The sequence below is a fragment of the Coccinella septempunctata genome, chromosome 3, assembly GCF_907165205.1.
Source record: "Coccinella septempunctata chromosome 3, icCocSept1.1, whole genome shotgun sequence".
In the NCBI taxonomy this organism is placed as follows: Eukaryota; Metazoa; Arthropoda; class Insecta; order Coleoptera; family Coccinellidae; genus Coccinella; species Coccinella septempunctata.
Genome location: NC_058191.1, coordinates 23,078,415 through 23,096,094, shown reverse-complemented (window position 1 = coordinate 23,096,094; position 17,680 = coordinate 23,078,415). Strand labels below are relative to the sequence as shown.

The window sequence follows — 17,680 nt, the reverse complement described above, 5'->3', positions numbered from 1 at the left end:
CATCATATTAATTATGTATCCAAAAAGGCTCATAGAATGCTAGGTTTTATAATCAGAATATGTAAAAATTTTCATCAATGTAACTCTATAAGAGCTCTCTATGTAGCATATGTGCAAAGTGTCTTAACATTTGGTTCGGTCATCTGGAACCCATATTATAATATTTACATAAATAGGTTAGAAAATGTTCAAAATAAATTAATTAGGCACATAAATAAAAAATTTCATCATAATACTGTAAACAACAGGGGACAAATCATGAAGAAATTGAAATTGTTGAACCTTGCTGATCAGCGAATGATGAGGGATGTAAAGTTTGTTTACAAGATCATAAAAAATATTTCAGACTGTTGTGAACTTGTCAGTGTGATCTCCTTTAATGTGCCATCTTATAACACACGGAATAAGTTTGTATTTCATATACCCCAAAGTTTCACCAATTATCACCTGAATTCACCTTTGGTTAGATGCCTCAGGTCATATAACTCGTTGTCGGCCCTTGCATCTGTGGATGCTTTTTCACTATCACCAGAGAGTTTTTCGACTGGATTGAAACGATTTTTTATTAATCATAGTTAGGCTATGTAATGATGACTGTTTTTTTTTTGTTTGTGCATCCATTTATATTGTAGAAAAATTTTTATGTTTAATTTTCTCTTTTGCATCGTAATAACCTAAACTGTAATTATTAGTGAGTGCATATAATTGGGTTCGTCCTGTTTTGTACTCCTTTGAATAAATAAATAAATAAATAAATAAATAAAAACCCAGATTCTAAGTCATTAGGGTATATGTTTTCCAAGAAAAGAGCTTTTTCTCTAAGGGTTGATGTTGACATTTCACTCATTTCAGTGAAGAATGAGAACTTCTCATTAAAACTTCTGTAGGCTTCCTGTCGCTTTCCTAATTCAGATACGAGTCTATCTATTAGGACGAAAAAAGTGTTGACCCTAAAACTTATACTTGCACACATACTCATTCCTTCATCATAATGTCTTTTCCTTGTGGGTTGTCTTTTTCCCATGTCTTTCATGTACTTCTTTGAGACGCTCAATGCCATTGCCTTGTTTTCGAAATATTGGAAATTCTCTCGTTCAGCTTCGAAATACTTACAAAGAGATTCGTAAAGATCGCCAACAGTGAGCAAATCTACATTAGAAGCCTGAATTTGCATATTAACTTTGTTTACTCTTTCCAGAAAAATATTCCAAACAACAACCATCACAGCCGTTTCCAATTTCTCTAAATTCAGAAGTATTCCCTCTGCTTCATTTCGAGTTACAGGCTTTTCGGTACAATCATCCTTGATTAATTCCAAAGTTTTGAGAATCTCTTTAACTCCTGCATGCGTCCTCTTTAGCAGGCCAAGCTTGGAACTTAACGTCTCATTAATTTAGTTATCTATCTAAGGTTGAAAATTAATAATCTCTTCATTAGATGATTACCTAAATAAATAATAAAATAATTTAATCGTACTCTTCTTTACAATATCAACTTTGTCGACAACTAAAAAAATGGTACTACGGATATGAGAATTTTAAAATCCATCAAAGAAAAAATGCTGTGTTGTTTAAAAACAGAGGTTAATTCCAAGATTTCGAAACAAAAAGAGATATTACCCAAAAAGCTTGGGATGTAACGAAAAAGTCTTTCTCATGCTTCAAAAGTAAGGTGCATGATTTCGTTATGACTTAGGAAGGATGATTCATTTGATTCAATATGTTTTCAATTTGAACATCAGTTGTGATTGATGTAATTTGTTGAAAATAAAACTACTACTACCACTACTACTATCATAAATCACCATGACATGACATTTCTCGAGCTGAAAATACCAATGGTAACTATTGGTGCAAAAATAGAATTGTTTTTTTATTTTTAGCTCTTATTCTATCTTCTTCGGGAAATGCAGATAGAGATGCATGATGGAGTCTTATGTTGGAAAAAGTATTTAATATTTAATTTATGAGCTTTAGGAGGTGATTGACACCTCAATCATGCTCGTCAATGTTTTCGTGATATAGGCTACAGTGTGGAATATTATCAATGGTTAATTTCATTAAAGTTTTTTTTTTTGTATTTTTCAATGTGAAGACATTGTTGACGGTCCTCAGTGTTTTTTTTTTTGAGCTAGGCTACAAATTTTTAATTAATTTTACCAAATCTTTCCTTTGTTGTTATGCAGAATTGCATTTTTCATCGACTACCATAGCTTTGCACTCCTCGCATTTCGAAATTTTTGATATTTTGCGGGCAATGAAACCTGCTATATGGCCCACGACTCTTTCCACATAAATCTTATATTTGTGGTTTTTATAGTAATTGGGCAAACAATAGTTATGTTCTGATAGAATAATATTTTTATGAGTTATTTCATCATTTGCAGACACACTATCTGTATTAGATGACATGTTATCTTTCTTTTTTTGCAGTAGCTCTCAAAAGGCAAATATTATCTAGCTCCAAACAATTTCCAGCATCAGTTCCTTTTATATCTGCATATACCAGCATCCATTTTAGAGCTGCCTCGAACTGTTCTACGGTGGGATTATTGTTATGACCTCCACGTGATCGAATACCAGAAAAAAAAAAGCTCCAGATGGTCCTGAGATAATTTATACGTGAGTAGGTATTTCCGCTTAACAATTGTGTGGCAAGTTTCACTTTCATTATCTCTTTGTGATAATTTATATACCTTTGCCTTATTTTGGTTTCGGCATGCGATCCATACTCATGCTGCACAGCTACCAGTTTTTTAAAATAATTCCACTCAATTATGTTTCCATCACTGTCATACCGGTTTTATTGCATGGCAAGCATCTAATAACATATAAATCGGGTCTTTTGTTATTGGGTGTGGAAACCACAGATTGAAATTGTGGTGAGACATATTACCACCTAATTTTTCGGCCATTTTAATATTTGACGAGCCATCGTCAAAGGTCAATGCTACAGTAGTGACCAATGCTATGAATTTTCTCAATGCATTCTTTGATTATAGTTGCTCTATCATGGCCACTGAGACTGTCTCTAAAATGATATGCTATCGGAATTTTCCAATTTTCATTCAAACAAACAGCCATCACTACCATAACATATTTTGCTGATACACTGTTCAGGTTGTGGTATACTGGTTCTTCGATAGGTGACAAAACCTCTGAAGCATTTTCCGGTCCACCTAACATGCTTCCTAATGGCCATATCATCCACAGTGACATTGCAAAGAAGCTGTTTTCCAACACTTGTGGCTTTGAAAAATTTCATTTTCAGGATAATGAGAGATGTCTCACAAATACCTGGTTTCAATTCAATTTTAAAACTTTTGTAGGCCTCCTGTCGCTTTCCTAATTCAGATACGAGTCTATCAATTAGGACGAAAAAAGTGTTGACTCTAAAACTATCACTTGCAGACATACTCATTTCTTCATCCGGTGTCTCATCATAATGTCTTTTCCTTTTGGGTTGTCTTTTTTCCAAATCTTCTTTGAGACGCTCAATTCCATTGCCTTGTTTTCGAAATATTCGAAATTTTCTCGTTCAGCTTCGAAATACACTGCGCAAAAAAATTAACGCACATTCTGAAAATCTCAATTTCAATGAAAGTTAACTCTACATTGACTTTATAACTTATTTTTTATGTTCTCTCGGGAAGGTTTTGAACGAAACAAGACACATTAAATGAAGAAAAATTCAGGATTTCACCGAATCTTATGTGAAAGAAGAGAAATGAACAATTTTCAAAGTACTGAAATGGTGATAGGTGATTTAATACTTGGTATTTCCACCCCTTGCGTTAATAACAGCTCGGCAACGACGGTTCATACTCAGAATGAGTGATCTCAAAATGTTCTGATCTAATCCTTCCCAGATTTCTCCGAGTTGGATTCCTAAGTCATTAAGAGTAGCTGGATGATTTTCTGAACTTCTCAGCCTTCTATTGAGGTTGTCCCAAACCTGCTCAATCGGATTGAGATCTGGACTTCTTGCTGGTCATTCCATTCGAGAGACTTCAACCTCTTCAAGGTACTCCTGAACGATGCGCGCACGATGATGTCTGGCATTATCGTCCATAAAAATGAAATTTTCATCAATGTATGGGACAAATGGCACTACATGCTCTTCAAGAATGTTCCTTATATACTTATCAGCATTCATAGCGCCATTATCAACGACTACTAGGTCTGTGCGAGCAGTCAAAGATATTCCACCCCATACCATAATCGATCCTTCCCCGAAACCAGTAGTATTCAGGAAATTGCACTGAGCATATCTTTCATGTGGACGTCTGTATACAAGGGAACGTCGATCACAATGGTAGAGGCAGAATCTAGACTCATCTGTGAAGAGAACTCTTTCCCAATCGGCCTCTTCCCAATGGATATGCTCTCTCGCAAAATCCAAACGCGCCCTTCGATGGGCTGGGGTAAGATCTGGGCCTCTTGCCGCGACACGAGGCCTTAAATCATATTCTCTGAGGCGATTTCTTATTGTCTGAGTGCTAATTTGCACCTAATGAGTTTGCTCAAGCTGAATTTGAAGGAGGCTAGCGGTTGCAAACCGTTGTCTCAACGAAGAAACTCTCAAGTAACGTTCTTGAATGGCAGTTGTTACCCGTGGTCTACCCTGCCCTGGTCTTCGGACATTCATACCTGTCTCTCAGAATCGCTGCAACATTCTGGACACACTTGTATGGGAAACTCCAAACCTTTCTGCATTTCTTGTGTATGTCCACCCTTCTTCTCGCAAAACTACCGCTTGGGCACATTCCTCTTGGGTCAAATTGCGTGTTTCGCGTTGCATAGCGATCGAGTGTAAAAATCAAACGAAAAAACTATTGAGCACTAGAATTGATCGAGAAAAATTGATTTTAGAATAGAGCCAATACATTCAAAATCTGATAATATCATCTTTTTTTATACCTGCTGGGAAAAAACATCTGTATTGATGAAAACCGTTGAAAGTGGATGACATATGCATGCATAATTCTGATAAAAATAATTATCATTGAGAACACCTTCAGTTGTAGAATAAATTTGAGATTTCCATAATGTGCGTTAATTTTTTTGCGCAGTGTACTTATAAAGAGATTCGTAAAGATCGCCAACAGTGAGCAAATCTACATTAGCAGCCTTAATTTGCATATTAACTTTGTTTACTCCGAGGTTTACTCTTTCCAGAAAAATATTCCAAACAACAACCATCACAGCCGTTTCTCTAAATTCAGAAGTATTCCCTCTGCTTCATTTCGAGTTACAGGCTTTTCGGTACAATCATCCTTGATTAATTCCAAAGTTTTGAGAATCTCTCAAACTCCTGCATGCGTCCTCTTAAGCAGACCAACGTGTCACATTTACTCTTTTTAGAGTTTTTTTCTCCCCTATTTCACTAACAGAACTAACAGAAAAAACATATACTTCTTGAAGCTTGACAAACCCAACAACGTCATCTAAGACAGATAATGCACATCAGATGGTTCCATAAAGTTTCGAATGCAGAAGTCTTGCAACGCGCGAGTTGTGCAACAATTGAGACTCAAGTAGCGAGGGCCCGACTCAGATGGAGCGCCCACATTCTGAGGATGCAAGACACAAGACTCCCCAAAATAGCTCTATATGGCGAATTCACTGAGGGAGCCCGGAAACCAGGAGGCGGTTTAAGGATACACTACATCAATCCCTAAAATCATTTAATGCCAATCATAACTGGGAACAACTAGCGTTAGACAGGTCACAGTGGAGGTCTTTGGTACACAGTTATAATGGAGACTCGAGAAGGATACAGCGGCGGCCAGATCTGGTTGGTGACTATCCATGCCCGGAATGTGGTAGGATCTGTAGGTCACGGTTGGGTCTCTACAGTCACAGGAAAGCACACAGTCGCAATAAGCCCTTAAAAATTATAAGTTTTTTTGTAGATTCATTCCCTGCAACGCAATTAGCCATGAAAAATTATAAGTCCCTTTGTAGATTCATTCCCGGCAACGGGATGCAGCAATGAATGAATGACTGTGTTGCAGAATGACCGAGGCAAAGAATAGTAATTATAAGTACCTAAATGTTGAGTTTTTTACTAGGGCCTTAGTGTACAAATCATAAGTAAGATTTTCACACACAGAAATTTAATCATTAATTAAAATTAAGGGTGTTCAATGTCTTATTTGAGCAATATTCTAATGACTGTGGTCAGTTATGTATAAACCTCAAAGTAGCGGTTTTTGGTTACATCTGAGTATTTTTGATGGCTCAATTCAGAAGAGATGAAGAACTCCGAAAAAAATTTACAAAATTGCGGAAAACCTGCTTTTTTTCTCGGTTGCCAAATTGAATTTAATTTTTTGAATTAATACACTTTTCGAAGAATTTCTGTGAAGAAATTTTTTCCGCAAGAGGAAGTTCATCTTCGCTGGTAAATTCATTCAAATCGTTCGTATTTTTTTAAATTTTCATAGACTCTTAACCAATTTTTCTCAATTACATCGTTCAAGTTTTGTATTTCTTGATTTTCTTGTGAAATATCTTGAAAACTTTCATTCAAACTTTAATTACCTTCATCGTCAGTATCTGCAGACTCTTGAAATTGAGGTTTTAAGTTGTGATTCCGATATTCAAAATACAAAGTTTATGTACAATATGAAATGAAGAATTCATCGGTTCGTTACAAATTGTCGTACCCAACGTGTGGCAATTTGAGCAATAGAAATAATCGAAATATGGAATCCAGAAGCGAGACTTAAGCTGGAGCACAAAAAAACAATGATTCTAATGTATTGGATTCTGTTTTGAAGATGAGGGAAGATATGAACAGGAAATTTGATGAACAATCTAGAAAATTGGAGGTAATTCAAAAACAAATTGAAGAATGTTGGTGTTCGACAGATCACAGGTATTCGGTATTCGGATCTGAGATCTGAGCTTAATTTTAATAATATAAATTTTATAAAAAAATTTAAAGAAAACAGAACTCTACTACTTATAACAATTGTTCAAAATGTCCACCTCCTTGTTCAATACATTTGACACATCATTTTCTTACTGAATCTACAACCCTGCGAAGTTCATAGCGTTTCTGACGCATTTCTGCACAACACAATTTTATTCTGTCGATGAGCTTCTCTCGAGTCTGAACGCGAATTTGATACTTTCTCTTTCAAAGTATTCCAGACATAAGAATCCAAAGGGGTAAGTTCGGGGCTCCTTGGTGGCCATCTTACCGGACCGTACCTTCCAATCCAATGCATCCCGAATTATTCATTCAATAGATCTTGTACATTACGACTATTATGTGCTGGGCAGCCATCCATTTGAAACCAGATATATTTCGTCTGTTAGGCCCGGCGCAAATAGAAACGCAGGTTAGTGAGGTGACGCAGCGTGAGTTTTTGTAAAACATAGAAAAGACCAAGACCGCGCAAATAACGCGTGACAGTGACTTGTCAGATAGTACGTGCATCGCAGGAAAAAGCTGCGTCACCCTGCGTCACCTCACCAACCTGCGTTTCTATTTGCGCCGGGCCTTAGATAGGGGCATTTCATCCCATATGTCTTTTTTGGATTAATCTTATAAATTCTCCAGCATTAAGGCGTCCGGAAAGTTCTCCTCTCATGACTGCCAACAACACGTTGACCCTTAACTCATGTTGGAAATGAGAAACAATAGTCGCATGAGGGTTTTCTCTTTCCCACACATGGCTATCTCGCAAATTAACCAAACCTGATTTCGTGAAGGTGGCCTCATCAGTCCATTATATCCTATCGCCCTCCCCCACTCTCCTAACTTATTCAGGTACTACCTACAAAATGTAAGTCTGGTTTCAGCATCTACAGGTAACAGATCCTGCACCTTTTTCAAATGATATGGATGTAACTTATTTTTTTTGAGTACTGTAGAATGATGAATCCTCAATGTAGAACCAATTCGACGAGTACTTGTTGTGGGGTCCTCCCGGACAGCACATATTGCTATATTCGATATTTAAAAAAGCTGGCATAATTTTCTCTAGATTTCTCAAGAATACTGACTTACTCACTTATTATAAACTGACTTAACTCTTAAGATTCAAAAACACGCACTAATACTCAAAATTATTAAGCGACAGTAACTGTCAGATTTAAAATTCAGTGTTTAATTTGATATTCATCGCAAGAGGATAAGCAGCTAACACAAAAGTTGATTTGCCATTCGTGAGTAAACTAAATGAGGTATTTTTTACTGAAAAGAAAACATGTGCATAATTATTAATTTTTCATCGATAAAACCATTGGAACAATAGGACTAATTTTATTCACTTCAGATTCGGGTTATTCATCTCCTTACCACGCCCGCAATAGGAGTTTTTTCTGCACACAGACTCTCTTTTTTTGTAGCAAATTCATTGCCCTTTCCGAATATGTGGTAAAATTCGATGAGGCTGCAAGAAAAACTGAAAAATGATTGAGTTTATGAAAAAACTTGAAATATTTCGTGAAATTAGGAAATGTTAAATTGAAGAATAACCGTCGACATTTCGACCATGTGTTATATGAAATTTTTTGTTGCAAATCACTCGTATGATCTCCCCTTGAAGTTTGGCCTAAATAAAAGTAGACACCCTGTAGAGTATTGTATGAAATAAGTGGCTGGTCTGATTATTTATCAATTCAAAGAATTTCTGTAGGATAATTGATTTTGTCATATCTTCAAAGATGTCCAGAATTCATGAAGGGAAATATTTTTTGATTTTAAATATTTGAGCGTTATAGGAGGATTTGCTTCGATTTATTCAAGGCAGGCCTAACTGTAAGCCTCAAATATTTCCCTGAATTCTATAATAGTCACCAGACTGTTATAGAAGTAGATGAAAAAGGATATTGGTCCTTTACCAACGGAACTTCATGATAAGTTGTAGCGTGGATTCCTCGGAGAACTCATCTCGAGCGCCAGCTATTCTTTTCACTAGGGAAGAATAGCAAACCTACCAGAGTAGCTGCTAGTCGGAGACAGAGTTCGCTGTTATCTAGGGTGGTGGCGATAACGAAGTAGTCAAAATCAAATTATGTATCAGTTTATTCACACCTTCATTACATAAACAACGGAAATATGTGTAGTTTATACCGGGTACAGTGAAAAATCAAAGGTTGTTCAATAAAACGCGCCAACCAGAACTGACGAAATAGATACTAAGGATGACCTCGCGAAGTGAAATGACTTGCTATACGGTATCGGGATGTATTTAATTGTATTTCTCCAGAAATGAAAGATACACAACCAGGGCAGATCTACTCGAGACTTTTATTCGCTACCCCAAGGGCTACGCTCCATGACTGATAGCGAAGGGAAAAGTCAGACGCGCGAAACAGGGTAAAGTACTGCCGAAATAACAGAAAGCGATACAGTACAGCAGTGTCAAAGAAGTATTCGGTGAAGGTCTAATAAAGAAACTGAACGGTATAGACGGGGACCTACCTCCTTATTCAAGGCACTTGCGGAAAACGAAAAATAAAAATTTATCTCCAAGAGCACTACCCTCGTATTACAAAATTTATTCTAAATTCGTTGAATGGATCGTCGTGCACACAATCAAAGAAGAATCGCAGGGAAAAGAGAGTAAAGACACAAAAAGAGAGGGAAAATCTGCTTTTATAGGCAAATCCCCCTACACGTTGTTAAAAATCTGAAAATTCCAGAATGCGACAAGAGTGAAAAACGTCGTCAGCTCCGGTTTACCGCATATCAACATCAGAAAAACGTCGAAATCTTCAACGGCATGCAAGAAAAACAACGTTTACCACAGATAAACGGTTTTTTACATGTACTCTGCCTATCGGAATGAATGTACTGAATATTTGAGAATTGAATATTTTCAAAGGCTGAAATGTGATGCACTAAAATGAACTCCAATTTTCTCAGAAAACTGGGATTCATTACAAAGTCTAGAATGATTTCATTCCAAATATAACTTTTTGGACAAAAACCTTATGTAGTTTCCACTTTCTTCTTCCATGAAATGCCCTGAGTATTGTTTTCGTAGTTTGATAATTTTTGAACATCAAATGGGGGGTTCATAGCTGAAGTGAACCAGGTCTATGCAGCCTACTTTTGAGATAAATAGCTTAGAATTAATTCAAAAGTGACTTCTTTAGATTTTAAATGGTTGGTATGTAAGCATATGCTTACATAAGAATAATTATAAATAAAGAAGTCACATTTGAATTATTTGGTGATAAACAACTTCTAAGCCATTAATCTCAAAACTAGGCTGCATGGACTTGGTTCAATTCAGCAATGAACCCCTCAAATATAGATGTATTTCGTATGCAATTAAGTAATAAAAGAAAAATTGAAAAGAAACTTCTATTATTATTCATAAAATAATTTGTTCATTGACAGCACAGCCATGATTGGAACTTAAGATTAACATAAAAAAGTGGATAGTTACAATTATATACAAATAGTGATTCATACTGAGATCATATCAAATATTAAAATATATACATAAAAATTGTAGTTTTATATCACATGTTGTGTTGTATATACATAATCCAGGATGAGATTCTTGATCGATGATCACGAAAATTTCTGGTTGGACAAGATGTTGCGAACTGTTCTCTTCTTAAATTGTGAGACGTCTCTGAGCGTAGTACAGTTGTATTTTCACCATTATCAGTTCCAAACAACTCAGAGCATCCTCATATGGACTATTTCCATAATTGGATGTTTGAATTTGTTTGTTGAGATGAACTGACATCAAATTCTTCAGGGAGTTCCTGAAAGGAAAACCGCGTTCGTGCGGGAAAATCAGAGACGTGTCCACAATTTTAGAATTGACCAGTTTCAGCACTCGCAAATCACTGTCCAACGCGTGTCCGATCAGTATGGTGTCCTCGTTAATAAAATTCAATAGATCACTTTGCACCTCTTTGAAAGTTTTCGAATTTTGCCCGTACACGTAACTTTCCGTTACTCCAGAAAATCTGGTATTATAGTCGACAACTTCTTCCTCCGGTTGCACAAAATAATCATACACTGTCGCCCCGTCAAATCCCCAAATGGTTACCCTGCAAAGTTCCAAGCCTCGAACGGTATAACACATTTCGCAGTCTACTGCGAAAACCTTCCGTTCCTTTTTTTTTTGCTGCGTTTTGTGCTCACGAAACCTTGCAGGGCCTCTTTGATCCCCGCCACCGTCCCATTCCAGACGTGGTGTTTCGATAAAGTGCAACCTTTTGATCCTGGAGTATTTTCACAGCATTTATGGCGACAGTAAGAGATTTTCCCCCAATGGTAGAAGCACTGTTGTTTCGTCAAGTAACCATGGTCGTTGCATCTAACGCAGGTCCTCTCAACTGCTGTCGGTGAATTCCGATCAAAATCCTCCTCAATATCAGCCAATTTCTTCGAAATCCTTAAAGGATTCCGAAACAATGTTCGAACAAGCGGACTTGATTCTTAACCTTATCCACCTGTGGATACCCATTAGAAAATAGGTCCTCTGGAGATACGGTGAACTGGATGAGGAGGTTGTAAAGTCTTTCTTCGGTCAATCCAAATACTTATTTATTTATTTATTTATTTATTTATTTATTTATTTAGTACTTGTTATCATTGATTTGCTATATTTTTGATTTTTCTTGTTTTCTTTATCACTATAGTATAATATAAATAATATAAGTGTTCTATTAGATAAGTTAACTGTAAACTGTTCAGGCGAAACAGCGTCCTCCGCCTTATGGGAGTTATTCCTTTCTTTGGCAACGGCACCTATTCTATTTTCGCTTTTAATCTTTATACTCCCGCTACAATCTTGAGATGGAGTTTCGTCCCTTGCCGAGCGAATCGGCTTGTAAATGTTAGGGAATGGCTTCTTGCTTTTTTTCTTATTTGGTCCCTGCTGCTGGAGACACCTCGATGAGCCAACATCAGATTGTTTTTCTGGAAAATAAAAGTTGATTGATGAATACGCCAATGACGCTGAATCTCAGTGTTAATAATGGTCAGGGATCTAGTGGATTTTGAAGATTAGATAGTAAAAAGAAAAAAAAGGCTATATGGGTAAAGCCTTCCAGGTTTTCAAAGATGTCAGATTCAGATACTGTCATTTGAGCCACCTTATTTTGAGAAGAAAAGACTTTATATTATAAAATCATGATCTCATTAGTATTTCAACATTGAACCCTGAATCTTTCAAGACTTGAGACCAATTCAAAAAGACACGAAACTAGTAGTTACAAGCAAGAAGCAGAAGTACTTTCCCTCTTGGTTATAATCATACATAATTTCATTATTTTTATAATTCCAGAGTGGTCAACTTACCGTAAAAACTTGAATGCCGACGTTGATTATCGTGGTGCCTCCTCATCCTTTTCTTATCCTTTGTATTGTCACTCTCTTCAGGCAACGGTCTCCTGTGCTGCTTGTTCGCCGAGGCCAACATATGAATGTTGGCACTTCCGTAATACGTTGTCCCGTTCACCTCATAATGGCTAGTTGGAGGCACATCATTGTGATGAAGACTGGCAGCTTGATCAGGAATATTCTGATAAAAATGCTGGCTAGGTTGGATGATCGGTGGCGGTAAGAATTGGGGTGTGTGCCAAACTGGTGGCTGTACCAAATTCTGGGAAAAAAATCAAGAATAGTATGGGACACAGAATAAAATAAACTTTTATTTGATTGATGCAACAAACCGGATGATTGTTGTTGGAAGACCGAATTTTCAAAACGCTAAATTGAATTGAATCATCTCAATTTACTGAAAAAGTAATGAATTTTTCATGGTATGGTTTACTTGGCTATTTCAATTATTTTGGAAGAAGTAGGAAATTTATTCTAACAATAGATTCTTCAGGTCAAAAGAAACAAATTTCCTTCACCAGTTTCATAACTTATTAAGAATTTTGGCACTCAGTCAAATTGGCTGTAGTACGCATGTACGTATTCGAAAATGACAAATGACAGATATATCCCAAGAAATATTCCAGTTATCGAAAGAATATTCAAGTTTTGATGTATTTCAAGAATTCAAATTCAGCGTTACTATTCGACATATTTTCAACGTGAATGAAAGTTCAACCAAAATTTACTTACCCCTCTGCGATCGAAAAACATAGCTGGCCTGCCGTACGCTGAAAAATCCGGATGATACATCTTGACAAAAACGAAAGAATCACAAAAATCACAATACGTTGAATTTTTCTCACAACTAAGAACACTTCTGTATCACAAGTATACCAAGCGAAGACTGATCTGAAAAACCCTCTTTGGGCCTTTTATATGAGATGGGCCAGAATTTTTGCATAGTCTAATTGCTTAATACGCAGGTCATCAGGTACCTACCCCTTCTGTTATCTTCGAAAATTTTGGCGGATTCGTCATTCGTCAAGATATGACAGGTATTTCAGAAAATCGTTAATATAAGAAAATTCCAGGTATTATAGATAAGAAAGGGTACATGTCAGATTTCAGCGGTCAATGCAAACAATATTGAATTGAGTATGTAACGCATAAACGGAATAGAATAAGAATAAAAGCTCATAAATTAAAATTAAAAAGCAAAGTGAATAGAATCAAGGAGTTTTACAACAACACTTTCATGGCCGATTAGACTCAGATGGCATAAATCATAAAGGAACAAATAACATAATCTTACATGAAGGAAGCAATTTGAAATAAGAAGAACTTAGTTGAATAATTAGAATAGTTTGAAATAACTTATTCGAAACCTGATAAAATTCCAAATGCCTATTAGTTTTGAATCATGTGCCTACCATAAAAGATAAGGAGGGTGGTCCATACTGGGAAGTAAATGATGTCGTTAAGGCATACGTATTGTTCTCCCTCCATTACCTCGAAAATCAAAATCAACCTGTCATATACTTAATAACACTATTAGCCGTTAGATCAATTCTCGTTTCAGTATATGCACAAATTCTCGAACATTCTTTCCATTATTCTCCAAAGAATTTCAATTTGAACCTATATACCATAATTTCAAAGAATCTCCCTATTAGTTTGGAATGATGTGCCTTCCATAAGATGAGCAGGGTTGTCCATATACAGGTGGTAAAGGATGTTGTTTAGGCCATTTCCTTGAAAATCAAAATCAACTTGTCATATATACGATAACACTATTAATTATCAATTATCTTTGAATCTCACCCCTAATTTGGTAACTATCTAAGGTCCCTCAGGCCTTCCAATCTTATTCTTCCTCGTTCAAAATATCTGCATGAAAAAAAATAGTAGGTATGCCAAAATAATATTCATTTCCACAATTCTTATATGATTTAGAACAAAAATAATATCTCTGTCTTTCTCTAGGATGCCCCACTTTTCAGTAAAACTTGAAAATCATTATTTATATTCGAAAACATACTTTGAGTTTAATCAATTCACGTTTCAGCACATGCATACATTCTCGAACATTCTTCCATTATTCTCGAAAGAATATCAAGCATTTGAACAACTTTCACAAATTCAACGTAATCTAGTAAACCTCACTCAGGTTCACTTAAAGAAGTGCGAGATAGAACTTTCAGAGAAGGGAATAAAGTTTAATCCTACTTCCAATATCAGTAAAGAAAACAACCTAAGTAGGTTGGCATCTGAGATAGAAGCCACTATTAACCATATAAGAGACAAGAAGTGTGAAATTAGAGATGAAATTAGACCATTACTGAGAAAAGAACTAAAAAATTTGAGAAAAACCAAAAAATTGGGTGAAGGGCATTTCAATGACCAAGTTATCAAGTCAATTAGAAGGAAAATTGAAAGGGATAAACTCACAATAACTGAGGCAGACAAAGGTAATTGCTTGATAATTATAAATACAGAAGATTACAATAAAAAAATGTTGAGTTTCTTATCGGAAAATAATATAAAAGAAAAAAAGATATCTATATTAACAAGCATACAAAGAATTAAAGAAATTACAAAAAAGATTCCTGACACCTCAGAGTTAAGAAACAATAAAAATATTAAATTTGACAACACTAGAATTCCAAGATTGTATGGCCTCATGAAAATTCACAAGAGAACAATTTTAGATGAAATACCAATAAGACCAGTTGTATCGTGTTGTAATGCTCCAACATATCAGTTGTCCAAATGGTTTAACATCTTTCTAAAAGAGAAAGATTTTTCACCATCATATACAATAAAGAACACACTACATCTGGTTAACAAAATTGAAGATATAAAAATGGAAGATCACTACAAAATTAGAACATTAGACATAGAGAACCTATATACCAATGTGCCGACATTGGACATTAAGAGAATTATAGAAGAAGATCTTATCCAATCTAATCTACCAGATGATATAGTAGTAATAGTATCCCAGATTTTAAATTTATGTCTGGCACAGAATTTTTTCCAATTTAATAACAAAATATTTGAACAGATACTAGGATTAGCAATGGGAAGCCCAGTGGCTCTATATTTATCAGATAGGTACATGGACTATTTTGAAAAAACCTACATTTTCAACGAGGATAATATCTTTTCTTTACTCATCGTCTATTACCATCCTTACGTGAATGATATAATCTTGTGGAGAGGAACTGACCAAGAATTTGAGGATTTCGTTTTATATTTGAACAGTTGTGTGAACATGATAAAATTTAAGAGTGAAATTATAAATGATAAAAAATGCAATTTCCTAGACCTAAAAATTTCTTTGATATCTTCAGAAAGCCAACACATACAGACGTGTCAATTGACATCACCTCCCAACATCACTGGAACCAAAAGTTAGCAGTTTTCAACAGTTTGTTGGAAAGACTTGTGAATATACCAGTGATCGAAGACAATTTTAATAAAGAAATTGAAATGATAAAACAGATAGCAAGAAAAAACAATTTTGACGATCATATCATTCATAGAATGTCAAATAAAAAATTGCACAGGTGCTTATTGAGGGTTCACTTTCCTATGAGTCAACCTAGAATTGAAGATAAAAGATATTTGATATTTCCCTTTAAGCTACGTTGGAACTTTTTCGAGTAGGGTTGCGAGGTTTTTGGAGAAAGACAGTACTATAAAGATAGCCTTCAGACCAACAAACAATCTAAGAAATTTATTCTTCAATAATAAACATCCAGTTCCCCCATTGGAGAAAAGTGGTGTTTATAAACTCACTTGTGACACGTGCGGTGCAATGTATATTGGAAGGACTAATAGGATGTTCAATCAAAGAATCAAGGAACATTTGAGAATTTTGAGGCTGGGTCCTCATTATGACGATTCCCATTTCGGCAATCACCTATTTAAGGAGGGTCATCATTTTATACCAGAAACAGGTTTCAAAATACTACACACAGTCACTAACTGCTTGTTAGTAGATTATTTGGAGAAATTTGAAATTATAAAACATAGGAGATTATATCCATCTTTAGTTTTGAATTCTCAAGTGGACTTTGTTGAGATGTATGTGATGAACGCTATTTTATAAAAAAATGTGTATGCGTATTTAGTTTTTCTTCATTAGTCTTAGCAAGTGGTTTATGAAAGATTTGATTTGTACTCTATGCTCTTAACCTATATCTGGTTGTTTCATGTTGTTCGTTGCAGATTGTTTTTGTGATTTTTATTGGAGTTTGGCTTGTTAATTTGATGCAATTGTAATCAAGTTTAAATGTTATGTATTTCATTTCAGAATTGACGACCCTGTTGAGAATAGCATAGCGGTGGGTTGCATTTTTTTTTGTCCTTTTGATTTTTAGAACTGTTTGTATTTCTTGTCGTGTGCAGATTCGGTCTGAGGATGCATTGGTTACACTAATGCGAAACCGGTCACCATGCTAAATAAATGCTGTTAGGAATTTTGAATTTGACTATCCCCAAATATCTGACGTTCCTATTTGGACTTTAGTATTCAGTTAAAAAACTTATATTCGAAGAATCCTGAACAGCAGTTTCAACAGTTCTTCACATTACAATATTTTCCGTACGACATTTTGAGCAAAGTCTTTGATTTTGAAGTTTTCACTGAATAAAATACACAAATAACTTTAAAATTAGGTGACTAGAACGAGCGAGGTAAACGAGCGGACGAAAATCAAAATATAAACAAAACGGCCATGTGTAAATATCTCCATGAAATGGCAAATGGCCCTCGAATAAATATTTTAACCAATCTCAGTATTTTGATACACAACTAAACCACCAGGTGGCGCTCAAGCAAATGTAGTCGCTTCGTTTTCCATCTTCCTAAATCTATAATTTTTGATCTATATGTTTGAATAGAAAACCCGTTCCTAACGCAACGGAGGGTAACTAAATGATATGAGTAGAGAAAAAGGATCTAGGGACACATGTAAGATGTCTAAAACTCTGGTGTATTCACTGATTCGATATTGTTTTTAATTTCGTGGGGATATCGGACCAGTTTCGTTTTTCCCACTGTAGGTAGCGCTGTTTAGAATTTGACAGAACATTGTCAATTGATATTTGAAAATAATTTGAATACTTTCCTACGACTAACGAATATGTTGTATTCATAAGCGATTATTTGTGTGTGAAAATGTATTAGTTTCGAGAAAGGGGTGTAGAACATTCATTTATTCAACATGTCGTTCAGTAAGTTCAGGTTTCTGTATGGACAATGAAGAACTACAGCTAATAATTCGGTGTTGTTGGAATTTGAGGCAGAAAAAATCAGATGAACAAACATTCGGGAAGGATATAGCTAAGTTTTATGGCAACT

General features: G+C 35.5%; 2 protein-coding genes across 2 annotated transcripts; both read right to left on the bottom strand.

Annotated features, from left to right (window-relative positions):
* Positions 1 to 10,588: 10,588 nt before the first annotated feature.
* LOC123310361 (putative exonuclease GOR) lies at positions 10,589 to 11,068 on the bottom strand. The gene has a single exon (XM_044893827.1). It carries the CDS (start codon positions 11,066 to 11,068, stop codon positions 10,589 to 10,591), a length of 480 nt encoding a protein of 159 aa, XP_044749762.1.
* Positions 11,069 to 11,560: 492 nt separating this feature from the next.
* LOC123310360 lies at positions 11,561 to 14,193 on the bottom strand. Its single transcript, XM_044893826.1, has 3 exons — positions 13,063 to 14,193; positions 12,289 to 12,592; positions 11,561 to 11,907 (listed from the first exon to the last, which is right to left on the bottom strand). The coding sequence occupies exons 1-3, from the start codon at positions 13,120 to 13,122 to the stop codon at positions 11,561 to 11,563; spliced, it is 711 nt and encodes a 236-aa protein (XP_044749761.1). The 5' UTR covers positions 13,123 to 14,193.
* Between the last annotated feature and the right edge of the window lie 3,487 nt (positions 14,194 to 17,680).

Bases quoted from the DNA above. Each gene is read 5' to 3' on its own strand.
- LOC123310360 (XM_044893826.1), bottom strand. From the start codon at position 13,122: ATGTATCATCCGGATTTTTCAGCGTACGGCAGGCCAGCTATGTTTTTC. The intron at 12,593-13,062 runs GTAAGTAAATTT...TTTTTTTCCCAG, and splicing joins TGTTTTTCGATCGCAGAGGG to AATTTGGTACAGCCACCAGT. The intron at 11,908-12,288 runs GTAAGTTGACCA...TTTATTTTCCAG, and splicing joins TCGGCATTCAAGTTTTTACG to AAAAACAATCTGATGTTGGC.
- LOC123310361 (XM_044893827.1), bottom strand. From the start codon at position 11,068: ATGTGTTATACCGTTCGAGGCTTGGAACTTTGCAGGGTAACCATTTGG.